Genomic DNA, 16,807 nt, shown 5'->3' on the forward strand with positions numbered 1-16,807 from the left:
ACCTCTGGCCTAATAGGGCTGCAATTCTATTACGTTTCTGGGATAATATTTAGTAAACAACTGTATTGTATAATTTTCTGGATTAAATTCTAGGATTCTTTGTTAAGTTCCATTACTGGTGTGTCCTGTAATCATTTACAAGCGTTAAGGTATAGTAGCAGCATAATAAAGCAGCGCACTCACCCCTGAGGATTCTGAGTGGTGATGCTCAATTATTTCATTTCTGCAACACTTTGGATATAAAAGCTTACAGTGTAGTTATCTGTGCAGCTGTGAGGCTGTGGGCTCCATTGCAAACTGTAGGACCTACAGCATTGTATACAAAATTGTATGAAGACAGTTCTGTCTAATCCTGTAGTGTATCTAAATAACATTATAAATACTTTTTTGTGCAGCAGTATTTATTTCTCGGCAGTTTTTCTTTTATAACTATTTTAAAGTGATTTTTAGCGTAGGTGTGTTGAACTATTTGTAGACAGCTTTAATCTCCATAAATTAAAAAAAAAAAAAAAAACGCTTATGTGGAAATATTTGTGCAAAAGGTTACATCATTTGGAAAGCATTTTGGTATAAACTGAAAACCTGAATATTAAGTTAGCCAGACTAATGAAAAGCAGATTTAACATTCTAAACTATTTTAAGCAGTCCATCATACACTTAATATTTCAAATCCATGTTTAAAAAAAATGTGTTACATAATAAAATATCTTTATATACTCCAAACACATAGAAAGCATAGATTTGTATCCTTACACATTTTAACATCAGCACAATGTCAGAAAATACATATAATAATGTCAGAAAATATAATATGTATATATATTATCTATATATATAATATATTATATATTATATAGTGTGTGTGTGCGCGCGCGCATAAATATATACAGTTTTGACCTATGGATATGTATTAAGATCTGAATCATTATGATTTTAAAAATTCACATTTATACAGCATGCATTTATGAAACTAAGTTTTGTATGGTGTGAAGACATTATTGATCCAGATATGAAATATTTGGCTATAAGTGAGATTTTGTCGTGATTGCAATTACATTTGGATTATAGCTGCTGTATGTTAGACATCTGTCCTTATGGTGTAGTATGAAATCTAATAAGCTCAAACAAAGCTTTTTATTATTTTAGGAAGTTTTTTTTTCTTTTGTTTGTTTGTCTCCTGCAGAACCAAGACTTGAGACTGTATAGAAACTTACATTTTGTGTGAATGTTTTCAACTAAGCTACACTGAAGTAGAGCAGTTTTAGGGCAGATTGTAAACTTACAGGTTACAGTGTACTGCCATCTTGTGAGTATATCCTATAACACAAACATAATTTAATGCAGAAAAATGACCCTGGAATAATTCTAATTACGACTTTGCTCTCTCACAGTTACAGGGTGTTTTGTCAAGTTTTTACTTTAACGATTTTCAGCAGCTGCAAATAGTATAGAAATTCCTGCAATAGTCCTGTTGATAACTTTTGCAGATATTGTGCATTCCATCATCCATTACTTTCATTATAGCACATCATTTACTGTAATGTACGTATTTGATCCCTCATAAATTATTAAGGTAATTATTCATCCATAGATACTTATTTTATTTAGTGTACTTCATATACTCTGCACTGGTTGGGTACAACATGTACTGCATTTTGAAAAAAATGGTATGTCAGTAACATACCCTCCAGGGCTATAAATAACACTCTGCAGGTGTTAGGTTGATGAGAAGATGACTACCATTGATGTGCATAGTTTCATTAAAACCAGACAGGTAGTTCTTAACTAATCTATGCAGCTGACTCATCAGCTTTACTGCTGGGCTATGTTAAGGAGAATCCATGTGAATAAAATGCCAAAAAATACCAATTAATTAAACACAGTTGTGTTCACAGTTTCTTCATCACCACAATAGTTCAGATGTGGAAAACATTATCTCAGGTATATAAATCATCAATGGTTGTGGGTTCCAGAGGTCCTGTTGGAAGACAGACACAGTAGATATATAAAGAGTAATAACATTAGTGTCTACAGTAAGCAACCAGTGAGAGTAGAATGTCTTTGTTAGGCACTAAACATTTTTAGAGCAGAAATGCATATGCTAAACTAACGGTAACCAAAACTAAAGTTGACCCTTCTATTCCTGGTCTTTGTTTCAACCCTGTTCTAAATTGTTTAATTAAACCTCCATCCAGACCCTGAAGTAGTTCATTATCTCATTGTACCTGGAGTGGAATGGCCCTCCAGGACTGTGATTGGACACCCCTGGTTAGCGTTACTGAATTTAAGAGAAGGGAGCTAGTGCACTGTAACACACAATGTTTTGTGACTGTGAAGTTATGAACAATTTCAAGAGTCTGATGACAGGAGATAAGAGTCCTGCAATTGAAAGTATATAAGCAGGCTTGTTTACATTTGTATTAGCACTGTGCCTTACATTGTACACTGCTTCCTGAACTGTTCACTTTTACTGCATGCTGTGGAGCGGGGATTGTAACGTCCCACTGATTTTCATGCTTTAAAACTGCAGTTGCCTAAACAAATTACTAGAACCAGCTCTTTGATAAGCAGTTGATACTTTTGCATACGAGACATTTATTATAAGTTTGAGTAAGTTCACTCAAAATCTGTTGTTAAATCTGACTAAATGTTGAGGCCAAAACAGATCTTTATACAGGGTAAGTTCTTTATACAGGAAATCATTGTTTTTGTCTTCTTCCTTTCAGGGAGGAGCAAGCAGAGAAGTCTGTAATTAAAGTTGGATTTGTTACCTACAACACGATTCTCCACTTCTACAATGTAAACAGCAACTTGGCCCAGCCCCAGATGTTGGTGGTCTCAGACGTGTCTGAGATGTTTGTGCCTCTGCTTGATGGCTTCCTTGTAGACTTTCAAGAATCTCAATCAGTTATTAACAAGTAGGGAGCTATAATTATTAGCTTATTTATGTATTGTATGTATCGCACAATCTTTACGCACTGTGGATTTTTCTACTGTGAATAAAGATGATAAACATTCACATTTTGTAGTAAATTTATTATTTTGACTATTACAATATACTTAGGATTATGAAAAAAAAAAACACACACAATTATGATTTCATAATTACTCAAGTAAAGTACAAGCTACAGAAGAAACTTTATTTTCAGAGCGCATTTGCAATCACTTCCTAGCTGATTTATTTGATAAATAACCGTTCTTTCTGATTGCAGAAAAGGTGCATGATTTGAAGCCTGCTTGTAGTTCTTGTAGTTCTTAATGCTTTTCCTCCTTGTCTGTAGCCTCTTGGACCAGATTCCAGAGATGTTTGCTGACACCAATGAGAGCGAGACTGTTTTTGCCCCTGTCATCCAGGCTGGCATGGAAGCATTGAAGGTTAGAAATCCACTGTATGGTAAAGGGAAAGGAAATCCTTATTAGGGTAGAACCAAGACTTGAGATTTTATAGAAACATACATTTTGTGTGAATGTTTTCAGCTAAGTTACATTGAAGTAGAGCAGTTTTAGTAAACTTAATTTTAAGAGCAATAGCATATAGGTTACAGTGTACTGCCATCTTGTGAGTATACCCTATACCACAGACATAATTTGATGCAGAAAAATGACCCTGGAATAATTTGAATTACTACTTTGATATCTCGGTTACAGGATGTTTTGCCAAGTTTTTACTTGAACGATTTTCAGCAGCTGCAAATAGTATAGAAATTCCTGCAATAGTCCTGTTGATAACTTTTGCAGATATTGTGCATTCCATCATCCATTACTTTCATTATAGCACATCATTTACTGTAATGTACTTATTTTATTTGGTGTACTTCATATACTGTGCACCGGTTGGGTACAACATGTATGGTGTTTTGAAAAAATGGTATGTCAGTAACATACCCTTCAGGGCTATAAATAACACTCTGCAGGTGTTAGGCTGATGAAAAGATAGGTCATCATGACTGCCATTGATGTGCATAGTTTCATTAAAACCAGACAGGTAGTTCCTAAGATATGCTAACTAATCTACACAGCTGACCCATGAGCTTCACTGCTGGGCTACGTTACGGAGAATCCATGTGAACAAAAGGTCATTAGAAAATATTTCCCCTACCGTAGGGGGAGCTTTTCTGTAGACTGAGCAGATCTGAGTTGTCAGAAGCCACTTAATGGCAGATGAGAATTAGCATGCTATACAAGTATATAAAAAAATTGAAATAAAACTCCATGGTTTGTAAGAATTCAGTGCCCCAGTTTGAATTCTGATAGTGTATTTATTCTTGTTCATTTCTTCTTCAATAGGCTGCAGAGTGCAGTGGCAAACTATTCATCTTCCAGTCATCCATTCCCACAGCTGAAGCACCTGGGAAACTGAAGAACAGGGATGACAGGAAACTGGTGAACACAGAGAAAGAGAAGGTACTAGAAATGTGTGTGTGTGTGTGTGTGTGTGTGTGTGAGATCTAGTGATTTTTAACTATTTGTGTGGGATATTATCGCTTATATACCAAGGTGTTATGGTGTTTGTTTCTTGTTAAATTTTACTTCAGAAAATGAACTGTGAGTGCATTTGAAGAAAAAGTGTACATGTCTTTTAAGATGTTTTATTTCTGTGAAGATCCTGTTCCAGCCCCAGAAGGGTGTTTATGAGAGTCTGACCAAGGAGTGTGTGGCAAACAGCTGCTGTGTGGACCTGTTCCTTTTCCCTAACCAGTTTGTGGATGTGGCCACACTGGGTGACATCCCAATGCATACAGGAGGAGCCCTTTACAAATACAACAACTTCCAGGTAGAGAAAGCTGGTCATCAAGCCACTTCCTAAAATAAATCACTTTTTTTTTCCTCCTCATTGAGGTATTTTTCATCTCTTCTTCTCCCTTCTTTTAGTTTTGTTCTGCTCACTAGATCTATCCAGTTCTTTCTTCTGTTCTCTGCTCCACTGACAGTGTTTACTGCATCCCTGATCATGTGCCACATTGTTTATTTTCTTTGTGACTAAACTTCCTGACAACTTGCCGAATAGAACAAAGCTGTGTTAACCAGCCATTGCAATAGTTGTATCAATTTATTCTTTCGAAAAATTGTCTTTCCTTGGCATATCTGCCATTGTGTGTAATTGTAGTTGTCTCTGTCCCTCATCCTGCCAGTAACAGCTTGGGCCGTAACGCTATCCTGTCATGCCAAGTTACTGATTTTCCTCAGTCGCACATCGCAATCGCAGAACATTTACGAAACGGGCCCTGGGTTAACTAGTAGTACAAATCTGATACTGGTAAAGGGGCATACTAAACAACAATAGATTCAATGTAGATTACAATTTGTAATTTGATCATGTCAGTTAATGAATATATTAATGAAGTGATGGATTGACTGCATTATTTTTAATGTTTTAAGGTAGATAGTAAACTCCATCAGTCTAAGGGCAATATCATTGATGTTAGTGTACTGCCATCTTGTGGAGTATTTCCCATATATATGTGACAAAGCCCCCTTGGACAAGGCTGGCTTCCACCCTTTAATTAATTACTTAAACACCAGAACAAACAGGCAAGATTGTATGCCAGGTGGCTGCGGCTTAACTGATAGGCAATTACCCAATTATGCCTCAGCCACATTCCAGGAAAGGACTTGTTAGGGCAGGATTCCTTTTTCCCTGCTAACCACAACTCACACCAGCGCGCACACACACATTTCTCTCCATTCCTCCACCTTGCCACAGTATATACAGTATGTATATCTTTTTATTTTTTTCACACAGATTCAATCTGATGGGGACCATTTCTTGAATGACCTGAGAAAAGATGTTGAGAAAAATATAGGATTTGATGCGATCATGCGTGTCCGGACAAGCACGGGTACAGATCCTGCTATAGAGCTGCGCACTGGTTTCTCAAGCTGGTGTGAAGAAAATGCCATAGGCATCAAATATGTATTATTAATTGTGATAAAGCATGAATAATGGTATTCTCACCTATGTTGCAGACATGTAGTGTAGCTGTATATACAGGTTGTATAGATTAAATTGAGCATATATTGTGTTTTTTGGGTTTATTATATTGGATTTGTTTTCAGACTTATATTATTAGGTTGTGCTTCTTTCTGCTTTGTATTCCAATAGAAGAGGTTCCAATAGAATATTAAACCATGTTTAATATTAATTTCTATTACTAGAGAATCAAATGATAGCTGTCAGTTTTAACAATTACTTTCAAATACAAAGAACATACATCTAAAACAGCTTTATAATTATATGTGTTTATATAGCTGCAATATTTGTGATGCATACCAGTCATATAAAGTATTAAATAATAAATATGAATAATAATAAATAGTAAATAATTATTTCAGTTTTGGCTTAATGTGCAGTTTTGGTATTGATGCTGAAACAAAATAAAACATTTGAGTCACCATGTATAATAAGTTTAGATTTTTATTTTAAGTTTTGTATGCATATTTGTCATTTTAGGATTCAGAGCAACTGACTTTTTTGGTGCCATATATATGAACAACACCACAGATGTTGAGATGGCAGCAGTGGACTGTGATAAAGCAGTAACTGTGGAGTTCAAACATGATGACAAGCTCAGCGAGGATACTGGAGCCTTAATGCAGGTACTTTTGTTATTGACAGCATTATCTCGCTCCTCATCAGTAAAATCGGTTGTACTCGGCACACCTTTGTTAAGTAACTGTTGGCATTTAAGAGTTTTTCTTCTCTTTCTTCGACACTCTGATGTTACTGTTGGATCTCTTTTGCATTATAAATGCTTGTGAATTCGTTAGCAGTTTCAGTTTAGTGTCAGCTATATGGGCCATGCATTTGGTACATGCTGTACCCTTTTCCGCAGTGTGCTTTGCTGTACACAACTGTTGGTGGCCAAAGACGACTGCGTATCCACAACCTGGGTCTAAATTGCAGCTCCCAGCTTGCTGACCTGTATAAGAGCTGTGAGACAGATGCCCTTATCAATTTCTTTGCCAAAACAGGTAACCCAATATTTGTGAACATAAGTTGCGGTATTATATATAACAATATAGAACCGTAAGTTGCCATGTTAGATTTAATGCTTTTTCTATATATCTTTATACGTATTTTCTTATTATTGGTTGACTTAATATATACATTTTATATAGGCATGTTTGCAGAAATTATTTTAGAACGTAGTTCCAGATTTTAATATATTCCAAACCCTTTAATTTCTGCAGCCTCTTTTCTTAAGGAATGTTCAAGATATTAAGCATTTTAGTGAGAAAATACTATTCTGTGGCATAGTATACAGTACATTGAATAGTTAGCAGCATTTTTAACTTGTAAAGAAATGGCATTGCAAATGCATGAGGGGTTATGGTATTTTTTGACTGTCCTGTAAATAACTGATTTCTGAATTTATTCTCTCAAGCCTACAGAGCCATGTTGAATCAGCCTTTGAAGGCAGTGAGAGAGATCCTGGTTAATCAGACTGCACACATGCTGGCCTGTTACAGGAAGCACTGTGCCAGCCCGTCCTCAACCAGCCAGGTATGAGCTACCAATAGTACCACAAGTTCTTGAAAAGTGTAGTAGTTTTCTAACAGCGTTATTTAAAAATAACAAAATTCTGAATGTCATGACTGTTATTGGAATATTAAACACTTAATATTTTAAATATTTTTTTAAAATAGCATTATTGTCCCACAACAATGTACACTTGTGTTTAGAATATGATTCTTTGCTGTCTATTTACAAGATTCTGTCTCAGCTTACCCTTGTATACATTGTGGATGGCCCTATGAATCTATATTCCCTGCCTGTCATGGCTTTCTGATTCCTGATACCCAGTGGCTTCATTACTTAATTACCAAGTATCAATTACCTTCCCAATATATCCCCAGGACAATGCTGTTAAATCCTGGAACCTGACAGAAAGTAGTTTGTAGATATTTCTCAAAAAGACTTAAGTACGACATAGTCCCATACTACATTGAACTCCTAAGTTAGCTTGTCGCCCTAGCAATGTTTTGTATGTGTTTGTCATTTAACTGGGTATTATAAGACTTGTACAGTATGTACAATGCTTGTAACAAGATCAGTTTCTAATTGTGGAACTCCAACCCCATTATAGCTTGTGAGAGTTTCCTTCTTTAAGAAATGTAAACTAATTTCCAGCTCTTTTTTAAACATTTGTAGTTTATTTATTTGTTTGTTTATTTATTTATTTATTTTTAATATAAATCTTTTGCAGCCTTATAAGGCCAAAGGCTTGGTGTGATATTATGGAGCTAGAGCTAAGACCATTGATTTCCATATACAGTGTGGCAGCATGCGCCTTTGAAGTAACAAGTATAATGAACAAAGCCAAAGTTAAATGAAATCCCAGTTGACTTTAGTTCAAGCTATCAGTTAACTGATGCATACCGTTCTTGCTAGGTCATGGATTGGGAAAAAGACTGTAAAAAACCCTATAAAGTGATGTAGAAATGTGTCTTGTGGCTTCCTAAGGAGTTGGCGAATACAAAGGCTACTTTAGAAGAAAATTGTTAAACAACACTGTAACAAAAAAAATATATATTTTTTTTGTTCCTGGGTAGTAAGTGTTATTTCCTAATTGCTTATGCCTCAAAAGTATAGAAAATGGCTATTATTCCCCACAAACTTTGTTTTTGTGACCAGGATAGTGATATTTCAAAATATCACTATTTCCAATGGGAAAATGGGCAAATGTGTGTCTTCGTTCACATAAAGTCAGAAAAAAACAACATATGAATCCAAATTAACATGTATTTATACTAAAGTAATACAAAGATGACTACAAAAGATTTATAAGTGAGTAGTTTTTTGAGATTTACAATTATACTGTAAATACTAGTGATACTAGTATAATGGTGATATTTTGAAATATCACTGTCCTGGTCACAAAAGCAAAGTTTGTGGGGAATAATAGCCATTTTCTATACTTTTGAGGCATAAGCAATTAGGAAATAACACTTACTACCCAGGAACAAAAATGGTGTTACATAGTATAATGTAATAGGGGGTTGTGAGTATCTGCTCACAGAAGAGGAGAGACAGGAGTTGCAACACTACACAGGTGCCCACAATTTATTTACAGGATTTTGGCAATTTGAATTGTAGTAGCAGGTAACCGCCACTAGGCAATACTATCCCAAGTGCTGGGTAGCTTCAGTGATCTACATGCAGTGATACCAATATGGCATACAAAAATAAATCTAAAAATGCAAACAAACAAAAAAAAAAAAAAAAAAACAGTGGGGGGAAAAACACAGCGAACAAGAGCTGGCCAAAACAGTGGCCGGGGGCTGTTCCCACTATATGGGAGATTCCTCCCCAGGAACCTTCTCCCTGACAAACTCTCTATACACTTTTGTGGGATTAAAGTCCCCAAATTTTTTTCTATTCTTTACAGCCAAGACCACGGTTCCACACATGGTGGCCACGTAGTTTTAAATTGCTCACACAGTTGTATGGATTTAGTTTCGCAGACTGTCACTTTTGGGATTGTCAGATTTGAGAGTGTGTCAACGGCTCCTTTTTATAGCAAGACCTGTTGAGACATGCCCACTGGCAGATAAGGGATCCGCAGCCAGCCAATTTCCAACTGCCATTCCCTGTAAACACACAGAGCCAGCAGTACGTCTCTGCAGAGCATGTCTTTCTTTTAAGTTTTCAAATTCTATTTACAAAAAAAACACATTATTTACTGTTTTATTTTATCAGTTTTAATAGAATGGAGTTATTAAAATCAATGTAATATATTTTGCAGCAGCAGAACATATTCAGAGCGACCGTGTGTTTCAATAGCCGTATCTACATATTGTGGCATGGTTCAATTGTGTAAAAATGTTCCCAGTAAAGCGAAGTACCTAATTTAACAGAGGACTAACCAAGTTCTCCACCTGTTCTTCTGAATTTTTGTTCATCGCATGTATTTTTTTGAGGTACTCCAGTATTTAGATATCCAGTTACTAATCACTTTACGCGCTATAGTGTCTAAGAGTTCAGATTATGTAACAAATGTACCAGGATTAGCAGTTTATCTGTAGCATTATGTTTGGATGCATTTCTTACACATTTTTATCAAAATCAAGGGGGGCTAGTGATAATGTTAGTAAAGTGGTAAGAAAGGGGGTCTAAAAGAGTTGGTTAGCACTCTTTTAGTTCTTAAAACCTTTGACCTATATTGTAAAAATGAAGAATAAAACTTCTGTTTTTTGTTTTTAAATGTAGATGACATACATAATTGTGTATCAAGCATTATAAAGCACATTTCTTGAGTGCTAATAGCAATCTAATCGAAGATTGAGTCACATAGAAAAATATTTTAAAAGGATTTCGATACAAGCATTTGGCTGACCTGAATGGAAATAAGAATATATCAGGTTTATAGTGATCTCAGGCCACAGTGATGTTTTCTTTTTATAGTCCATCAATCATAGGCAGTAATTTTATTTGCCAGACTAAAAGTATAGATCACATGTCAGACATGAAAGCATATCTCAGATTTCCTTTTTATGCCATGCAGAAGATAAATAGTTCCTCTCAGCACTTGCTGTAGCATATTTGGATTAAAAGATTGTATTGTAGAAATCCACCGATCAGTCTTGTGATTTGTGCTTTGAAATGTTTAAAAATGTCATCAACCATTTTTAATGTTATAGATCACAAGCTTTGCAGATGGAACACAGCCATTGAAAAATGGAAAAGAAAAGTTTTTACCAAAGTCGGCATTGCAAAAGTATTTAAATGAAGTGTAGTAGCAAAAAAGGCCTGATATAAAACTTAATAAACTATTAAAAATAATTAAAATAATAACCATATTATACAATTTATATATATATATATATATATATATATATATATATATATATATATATATATATATATATATATATTATGTCAGCACCCATTTATCTGCCTTTGTTACACTAGCACTATATTGCTTGTTATTAACTCCCATATCTGTCCCACACCAATTGGCGGTAATGCACACAGCAGCAACTACTGAACTGTAACCTACTTATATTTTTATTTGTTGCTTTACTGTTTAGCTAACTGAACAGAGTTAAAAGTTTCTGTAACATTGATGATATTGCATTTGATAAAGTGAAAGTAACTGATAGCAGCAAGTGCTGTTTTTATTATGTGCCGGCACTTTATATTGTATGGGTAATACATTTTTTTTTATTACAATAAGTTTTAGTGCTCCAAGCTGTAGGTTTGCTGTTTTTTGTTTCAGTGTGTTTTTCACTCCTTGAAATACCATTTAAATACAGCGCTGTGCTATGAATGCGGTTTTCTAGCGCTGTAACTGAGATTGTAGTATACACTGTATGCATGGTATTGTTAATGTAATGTTGTTTAGCAATTAGATTTTTATACAGAACATATGTGTTCTTAGTGATTATTTATAGCAGAATGGTGTTTAGATATAATTTTTTTCAGGTTAAGCATCACAATCTAGTGGACGTTTAATTAAACCGTCACTCATTTATCCTTCAGAGAATCTTGTGAAGGGAGGGGTCAGATAACAGAGTGCTGACTAACACACAATGGATATGCTTTATAATTTATTGTTCATCATCCTGTTCTAAATTCAGTCGTTTCTTTAGCTGATTCTTCCAGATGCTATGAAAATCTTTCCAGTCTACATGAACTGCCTGATGAAGAGCTATCCTCTGGTCGGTAGCCCAGACATTTCTATAGATGAAAGAGCTTATCAGAGGCAGTTGGTGATGTCCATGGATGTTGCTGATTCCCAGGCTTTCTTCTACCCAAGACTTATACCTGTTGTAAGTAAACACTGTAGTTTAAGGCTACAATTGACAACATTTTGTTTAAGAATAAAGTAGTTAAAAACATTGTGGGGTTAATAAGCTCAACCCAGAGCAACCTCATTGTTTGCTGTTGTAGCGGTTATCTCTGAAGTCATTGTCATGACAAAGCTGTATTATAAATACATGCATTGCTAATTTAGCTGATTCTGTATATTGCGCTGTATTCTTGTGGGTGTTTTATATAAGAAATAACAAATCAACACATGCTAAGTTATGCCACACAAGGTACAGATGAGAAACAAAAAGACAGAGTTTGTTTTACAAGTGAATTCATTATACTATCTTATTAAACCAAAATTAAACGAAGAACAAAACATACATCTAGTGTTTAAAACTTTTCACTGTGCAAAATTGCATACAAACTTTTGTTCAACTTTCCAGTTACAACAGAATTGTGTTGTACAAAATCCCCCTGATGCCTGATTCTAAGTGTTGAGTGATAAAGCTTAACAATTGGGTGTAGGCTTTTCAGAACAATAAAACATACTAATAAGCTTTGGGTAAAACTGTTATACATCACATCCATTCTAATAATCCATTTTCAGAACATTTATGCAGTAAATGTCCACAATACTGCCAAAAATGTAAGGTACAATTTCAGTAAGTCTTTCAGCACTAAAGAGTTACACTACACTAGGATAACTAAATAAACAGTATCCATACTGAAAAAAATGGAAACAGACATAGATATACACAGTGTATTAGATCAGTTTACTGCTGTGTTATTTTTCCTAGACCTGTATACAGGTCTGCCGTGTTGAAATAGTTCAAACAAAACGCTGCTTATCTGCACTGCCACTCATTTATTCCTTGCAAACTTAATTATAGAGTCAAACTGTTGTGAAGCAGTAAGCTGCGACTTATTTCTTTCACAGCACAATATTGATGTGAACAGCGATGTGATGCCCTCTGCTGTCCGATGTTCAGAAGAGCGCCTGTCTGAGGGAGGAATCTTCCTACTGGAGAATGGCAAGCATATGTTTCTGTGGATGGGGCTGGCCTGCCCTCCAGAGGCCATTCAAAGCCTCTTCAATGTACCTTCGTTTGCACATATCAACACAGAGGCAGTAAGTGAACAGCACTGATTATATACAGTGTCTTTAGCATTAAGCAATTAGGGAATTTGTAGAGAATTAACAATATTAAATGGGGTTGGAAATCTCTAATTTCAGACTTTTATTTAATTGCAGGAACTGAATAAACTCTCTGTAACTATATTGTTGCACTAGTATAACAATGTGTTGTGATACATAAATAATATTAAAACGTCTTAGCACAGCTCAGTGTCCTAGGACTTGATTATAAGCATCTGCTACATATCTGTGTTTATGTGATGTTTTTTTTTTATTTATTTATTTTTTTTGCAGACAACACTTCTAGACCTAGACAATCCCTACTCGAAAAAGCTCAGGTCAATTATTGACAACATACATCGGCAGAGGCCTCATTCAATGAAGGTACAACATCCTCCAAGCCTATCTAATGTTTTTAATCCTTGAGTATGAAAGGCGCTGTCACCGCATTTTCAACACCTTGTACCACAGAAACCACCTGAGATAGAAACTTCATATTTGCAGTTATGTGAATGTGACCAGTGTTGTTTTTGGTTGATAATAGCCATCGGATGTGATACTGTAATATACTTTAAAATGAACAGATTCAATACTTCTTTTCTCTGACATCATTTGGCATACAAAATTAACATTAAAACTATTTTATAAAGCCCCCTACAGTGACACCAACTTACTAAGGCTGTCATGTCATTGTCTGGGTCTGCTTATGGGTTTACGTGTGTGTGTATGATTTTGATGTGGAGGCACAGAGGGATTCTTTCACAAATGGTGCAAATTACACCCTGCAATAAAACGCTTAGTAATTGAGAAGCATTGTAATTAAAAGAGGTAACAGCAAAATGAGTATACATACACTAACTCCAGATCTCTCTTTCCACAGCTGATGATTGTAAAGCAAAAAGACAAACCAGAGATGATTTTCAGACAGTTCCTGGTAGAAGACAAGGGCTTGTATGGAGGTGCTTCCTACGTGGATTTTCTGTGCTACGTTCATAAAGAGATCAGACAACTACTCACCTAAAGATACTGCCTCAGCACATTCCACTCATCTCTAAAAACTGTGCCATTATATTGGATTCTGCTAAAAACAACGGCTGTCTTTTATCCAGCAAAGCAGATACTTATTTTAAGGGAGTTCATCATTTATTGAAAATGTAACCAAAATAACATTTTAAATTTATTTTTGCCTTGTCAAGATCAAGTGCTCTTAAAATTCCTATGTACAAATCAGATTGCTTACTGGTTTCTAAATCTATCTTAATTCCTACCTACTATAGTGCCATTAAATAAACAAGCTCTATTACCACTCGGGGCGTGGGGGTGTATTACAAACAGTCTTCATCCCAGCAGAGTAAATGTATTTTAAAATGTGCCAGTTGGATTTTATTATTTATTCAAAGCCCTAACAATTTCAAGGTTTCACAAAAGTTTGTTTCACTTCCATTTTAGCAAAAAAAAATAAAACATGTGTTCCACAATTGATTTTTGTTTTATTTGGTATTATTGTTTACATATGTGCATTAGGTTGAGCTGTGTAGGTTATTTCTTCTTTGTTGTTATCATTGTTTAACACTTTGTCATAGTATGTTTTGTATTATAACACTGTGTAACAAATTTTTTTTTTTTTTTTTTTTTTTTTTTTTTGTTCCTGGGTAGTAAGTGTTATTTCCTAATTGCTTATGCCTCAAAAGTATAGAAAATGGCTATTATTCCCCACAAACTTTGTTTTTGTGACCAGGACAGTGATATTTCAAAATATCACTATTTCCAGTGGGAAAATGGGCAAATGTGTGTCTTTTCGTTCACATAAAGTCAGAAAAAAACAACATATGAATCCAAATTAAAATGTATTTATACTAAAGTAATACAAAGATGACTACAAGATTTACAATTATACTGTAAATACAGTATAATTGTAAATCTCGAAAAACTACTCACTTCTAAATCTGTTGTAGTCATCTTTGTATTACTTTAGTATAAATACATTTTAATTTGGATTCATATGTTGTTTTTTTCTGACTTTATGTGAACGAAAAGACACACATTTGCCCATTTTCCCACTGGAAATAGTGATATTTTGAAATATCACTGTCCTGGTCACAAAAACAAAGTTTGTGGGGAATAATAGCCATTTTCTATACTTTTGAGGCATAAGCAATTAGGAAATAACACTTACTACCAGGAACATAAATTGTGTTACATAATGTAATCTGTCATCTGTGTGTGGCTCAACCCTAAGTAAATACATAATAGAACTGGGTGTCCATTTAATATGTTCTCCAAAGTATGGCCTCTTTGTTGTCCTAATGGATGCCTTATAAAAAATGTCTAAATATTTGAGACAACAGTACCAATAACAAATGAAGCCACATCTTTCCCTCTTGAATACAATGGCTGTTATTGATTTTTTGATTACCTCTTACTAGTAAGTCACTTGCATGGTAATTCATATTTCTTACAGAAATGAAAATGTAATAAGGGTCTTTGGGCTTTTTTTTTTTTTTAATACAGAGGACATTGTCTGTAAAAGAAATCAAGTAAACACCAGTTATATCTTGCATTTATAATGCTTTTGATGGAGCCACCTTAATACAGCCATATTAAACCAATCTGGCTCAGATCTGTATTTTATTAAACTGAAATAAATTTAAGTTGAATATTAAGGATGTGTGTGCATCTCAGGTACTACTTGTGTATGGCCTAGCATTATACATTATAATGTAAAAGCACAGTAAGCTCATCCTATGCAGTTAGGTGCATCATTACCTAATATAGAATGCTGATATTTAAAGAAAAGAAAAAAGAAAAAAAAAATCACTGTCTTTTGAACCTTTAACTTTCGTGCTTGAATGACATTCCAGTGTATCAATAAAACCATCTGTAGGACTGTTCCTTTTTGTTTTTAACCTAGAACGAGTCGTGACTGGTAGGGTTTGGATAGAAATGCTTACGTGTCAGGGGCTAGGTGGCACAGATGGATAATTCACCAGCCCTGGTTGGTTTTTCACCTTTGGAGGCCTAGGTTCCCTATGCCTTTGGTTCGACCTATCTGCAATTAAAAACACACAACATTGCTTTCTGAAACCTATTTGAAGATATAAAACATTAACACTTCACCTTTTTCAGTCGAAAAATGAAATATCATATTTCTCTTTCCAGTTTTTAATTTATTGTAAAAATGTTCTACAGTATCTGCATTTTTTGAGCATTTTATAGTACTTGGGAATTCATCTGAATTGCAATAACTTATGTTTCACTTGAAGTATTCCCAGGGCACCATGTTAAGTATTTGAATGTAAGCAAGAAAATGATTGTGATCCCACTGGGTGTATGTGACAAAGTGAAGCACCACTGCTTTGGATTATGAATAAAAAAGCTATTTGCAGAATATAGTACCAATGCCATGCAGACATTCCATGGTGTGCAAAGCATGGGATCCAAGATGATAGGCCACATTATACACAAATCAAAATTAAGTGTATAGACTTGTATCACATTTCTGAAGTCCATGGGAGATATACAGTAGTTGAATAATTCATTTTTGTTAATCTCTTACACTTATGATAAGTAAACGGTTTTGTAGATGCCAAGGAGCCAAACTGGATGATAATGTCCTATTATAGTCAGATTCAAGACTACTGTGTGAGTGATTAACCAGAACAGTAAACATACATCAGATGATGCTGCATTGTTCCTAGCCTGTCTATCTTTTCAAAACAGAGTAAGACTTGTAATAAAACGATCATCCCATCTTTTATGCATGCTGTTCTCCTAATGACACAATCAGTGATGGCAGTACAGTATAATGACACCTCTACAGGAAAGTAAGCAAGCCTGCTCGTCGTCTTATTCTGGTTTACGTGTTGAGTGTTTAGGGAGCCTCATCACGGCCTGTTTATTCTCACTGCACATTACTG

At 34.9% G+C, this 16,807-nt stretch overlaps 1 protein-coding gene across 1 annotated transcript in view; it reads left to right on the forward strand.

Moving 5' to 3' along the window:
• LOC121324417 (protein transport protein Sec24D-like) overlaps positions 1-14,528 on the forward strand; it is a 56,095-nt gene extending 41,567 nt beyond the window's left edge. The window contains exons 12-23 of the mRNA XM_041266308.1: positions 2,727-2,918; positions 3,282-3,375; positions 4,288-4,404; positions 4,604-4,774; positions 5,744-5,840; positions 6,452-6,597; positions 6,834-6,972; positions 7,386-7,504; positions 11,593-11,772; positions 12,693-12,884; positions 13,185-13,274; positions 13,771-14,528. Coding sequence (XP_041122242.1) covers positions 2,727-2,918; positions 3,282-3,375; positions 4,288-4,404; positions 4,604-4,774; positions 5,744-5,840; positions 6,452-6,597; positions 6,834-6,972; positions 7,386-7,504; positions 11,593-11,772; positions 12,693-12,884; positions 13,185-13,274; positions 13,771-13,911 — 1,678 coding nt within the window. The 3' untranslated portion in view covers positions 13,912-14,528. The remainder of the gene's footprint in view (positions 1-2,726; positions 2,919-3,281; positions 3,376-4,287; positions 4,405-4,603; positions 4,775-5,743; positions 5,841-6,451; positions 6,598-6,833; positions 6,973-7,385; positions 7,505-11,592; positions 11,773-12,692; positions 12,885-13,184; positions 13,275-13,770) is intronic.
• The last annotated feature ends 2,279 nt before the right edge of the window (positions 14,529-16,807 follow it).

The sequence above is a fragment of the Polyodon spathula genome, chromosome 1 (assembly GCF_017654505.1).
Source record: "Polyodon spathula isolate WHYD16114869_AA chromosome 1, ASM1765450v1, whole genome shotgun sequence".
Classification (NCBI taxonomy): domain Eukaryota; kingdom Metazoa; phylum Chordata; class Actinopteri; order Acipenseriformes; family Polyodontidae; genus Polyodon; species Polyodon spathula.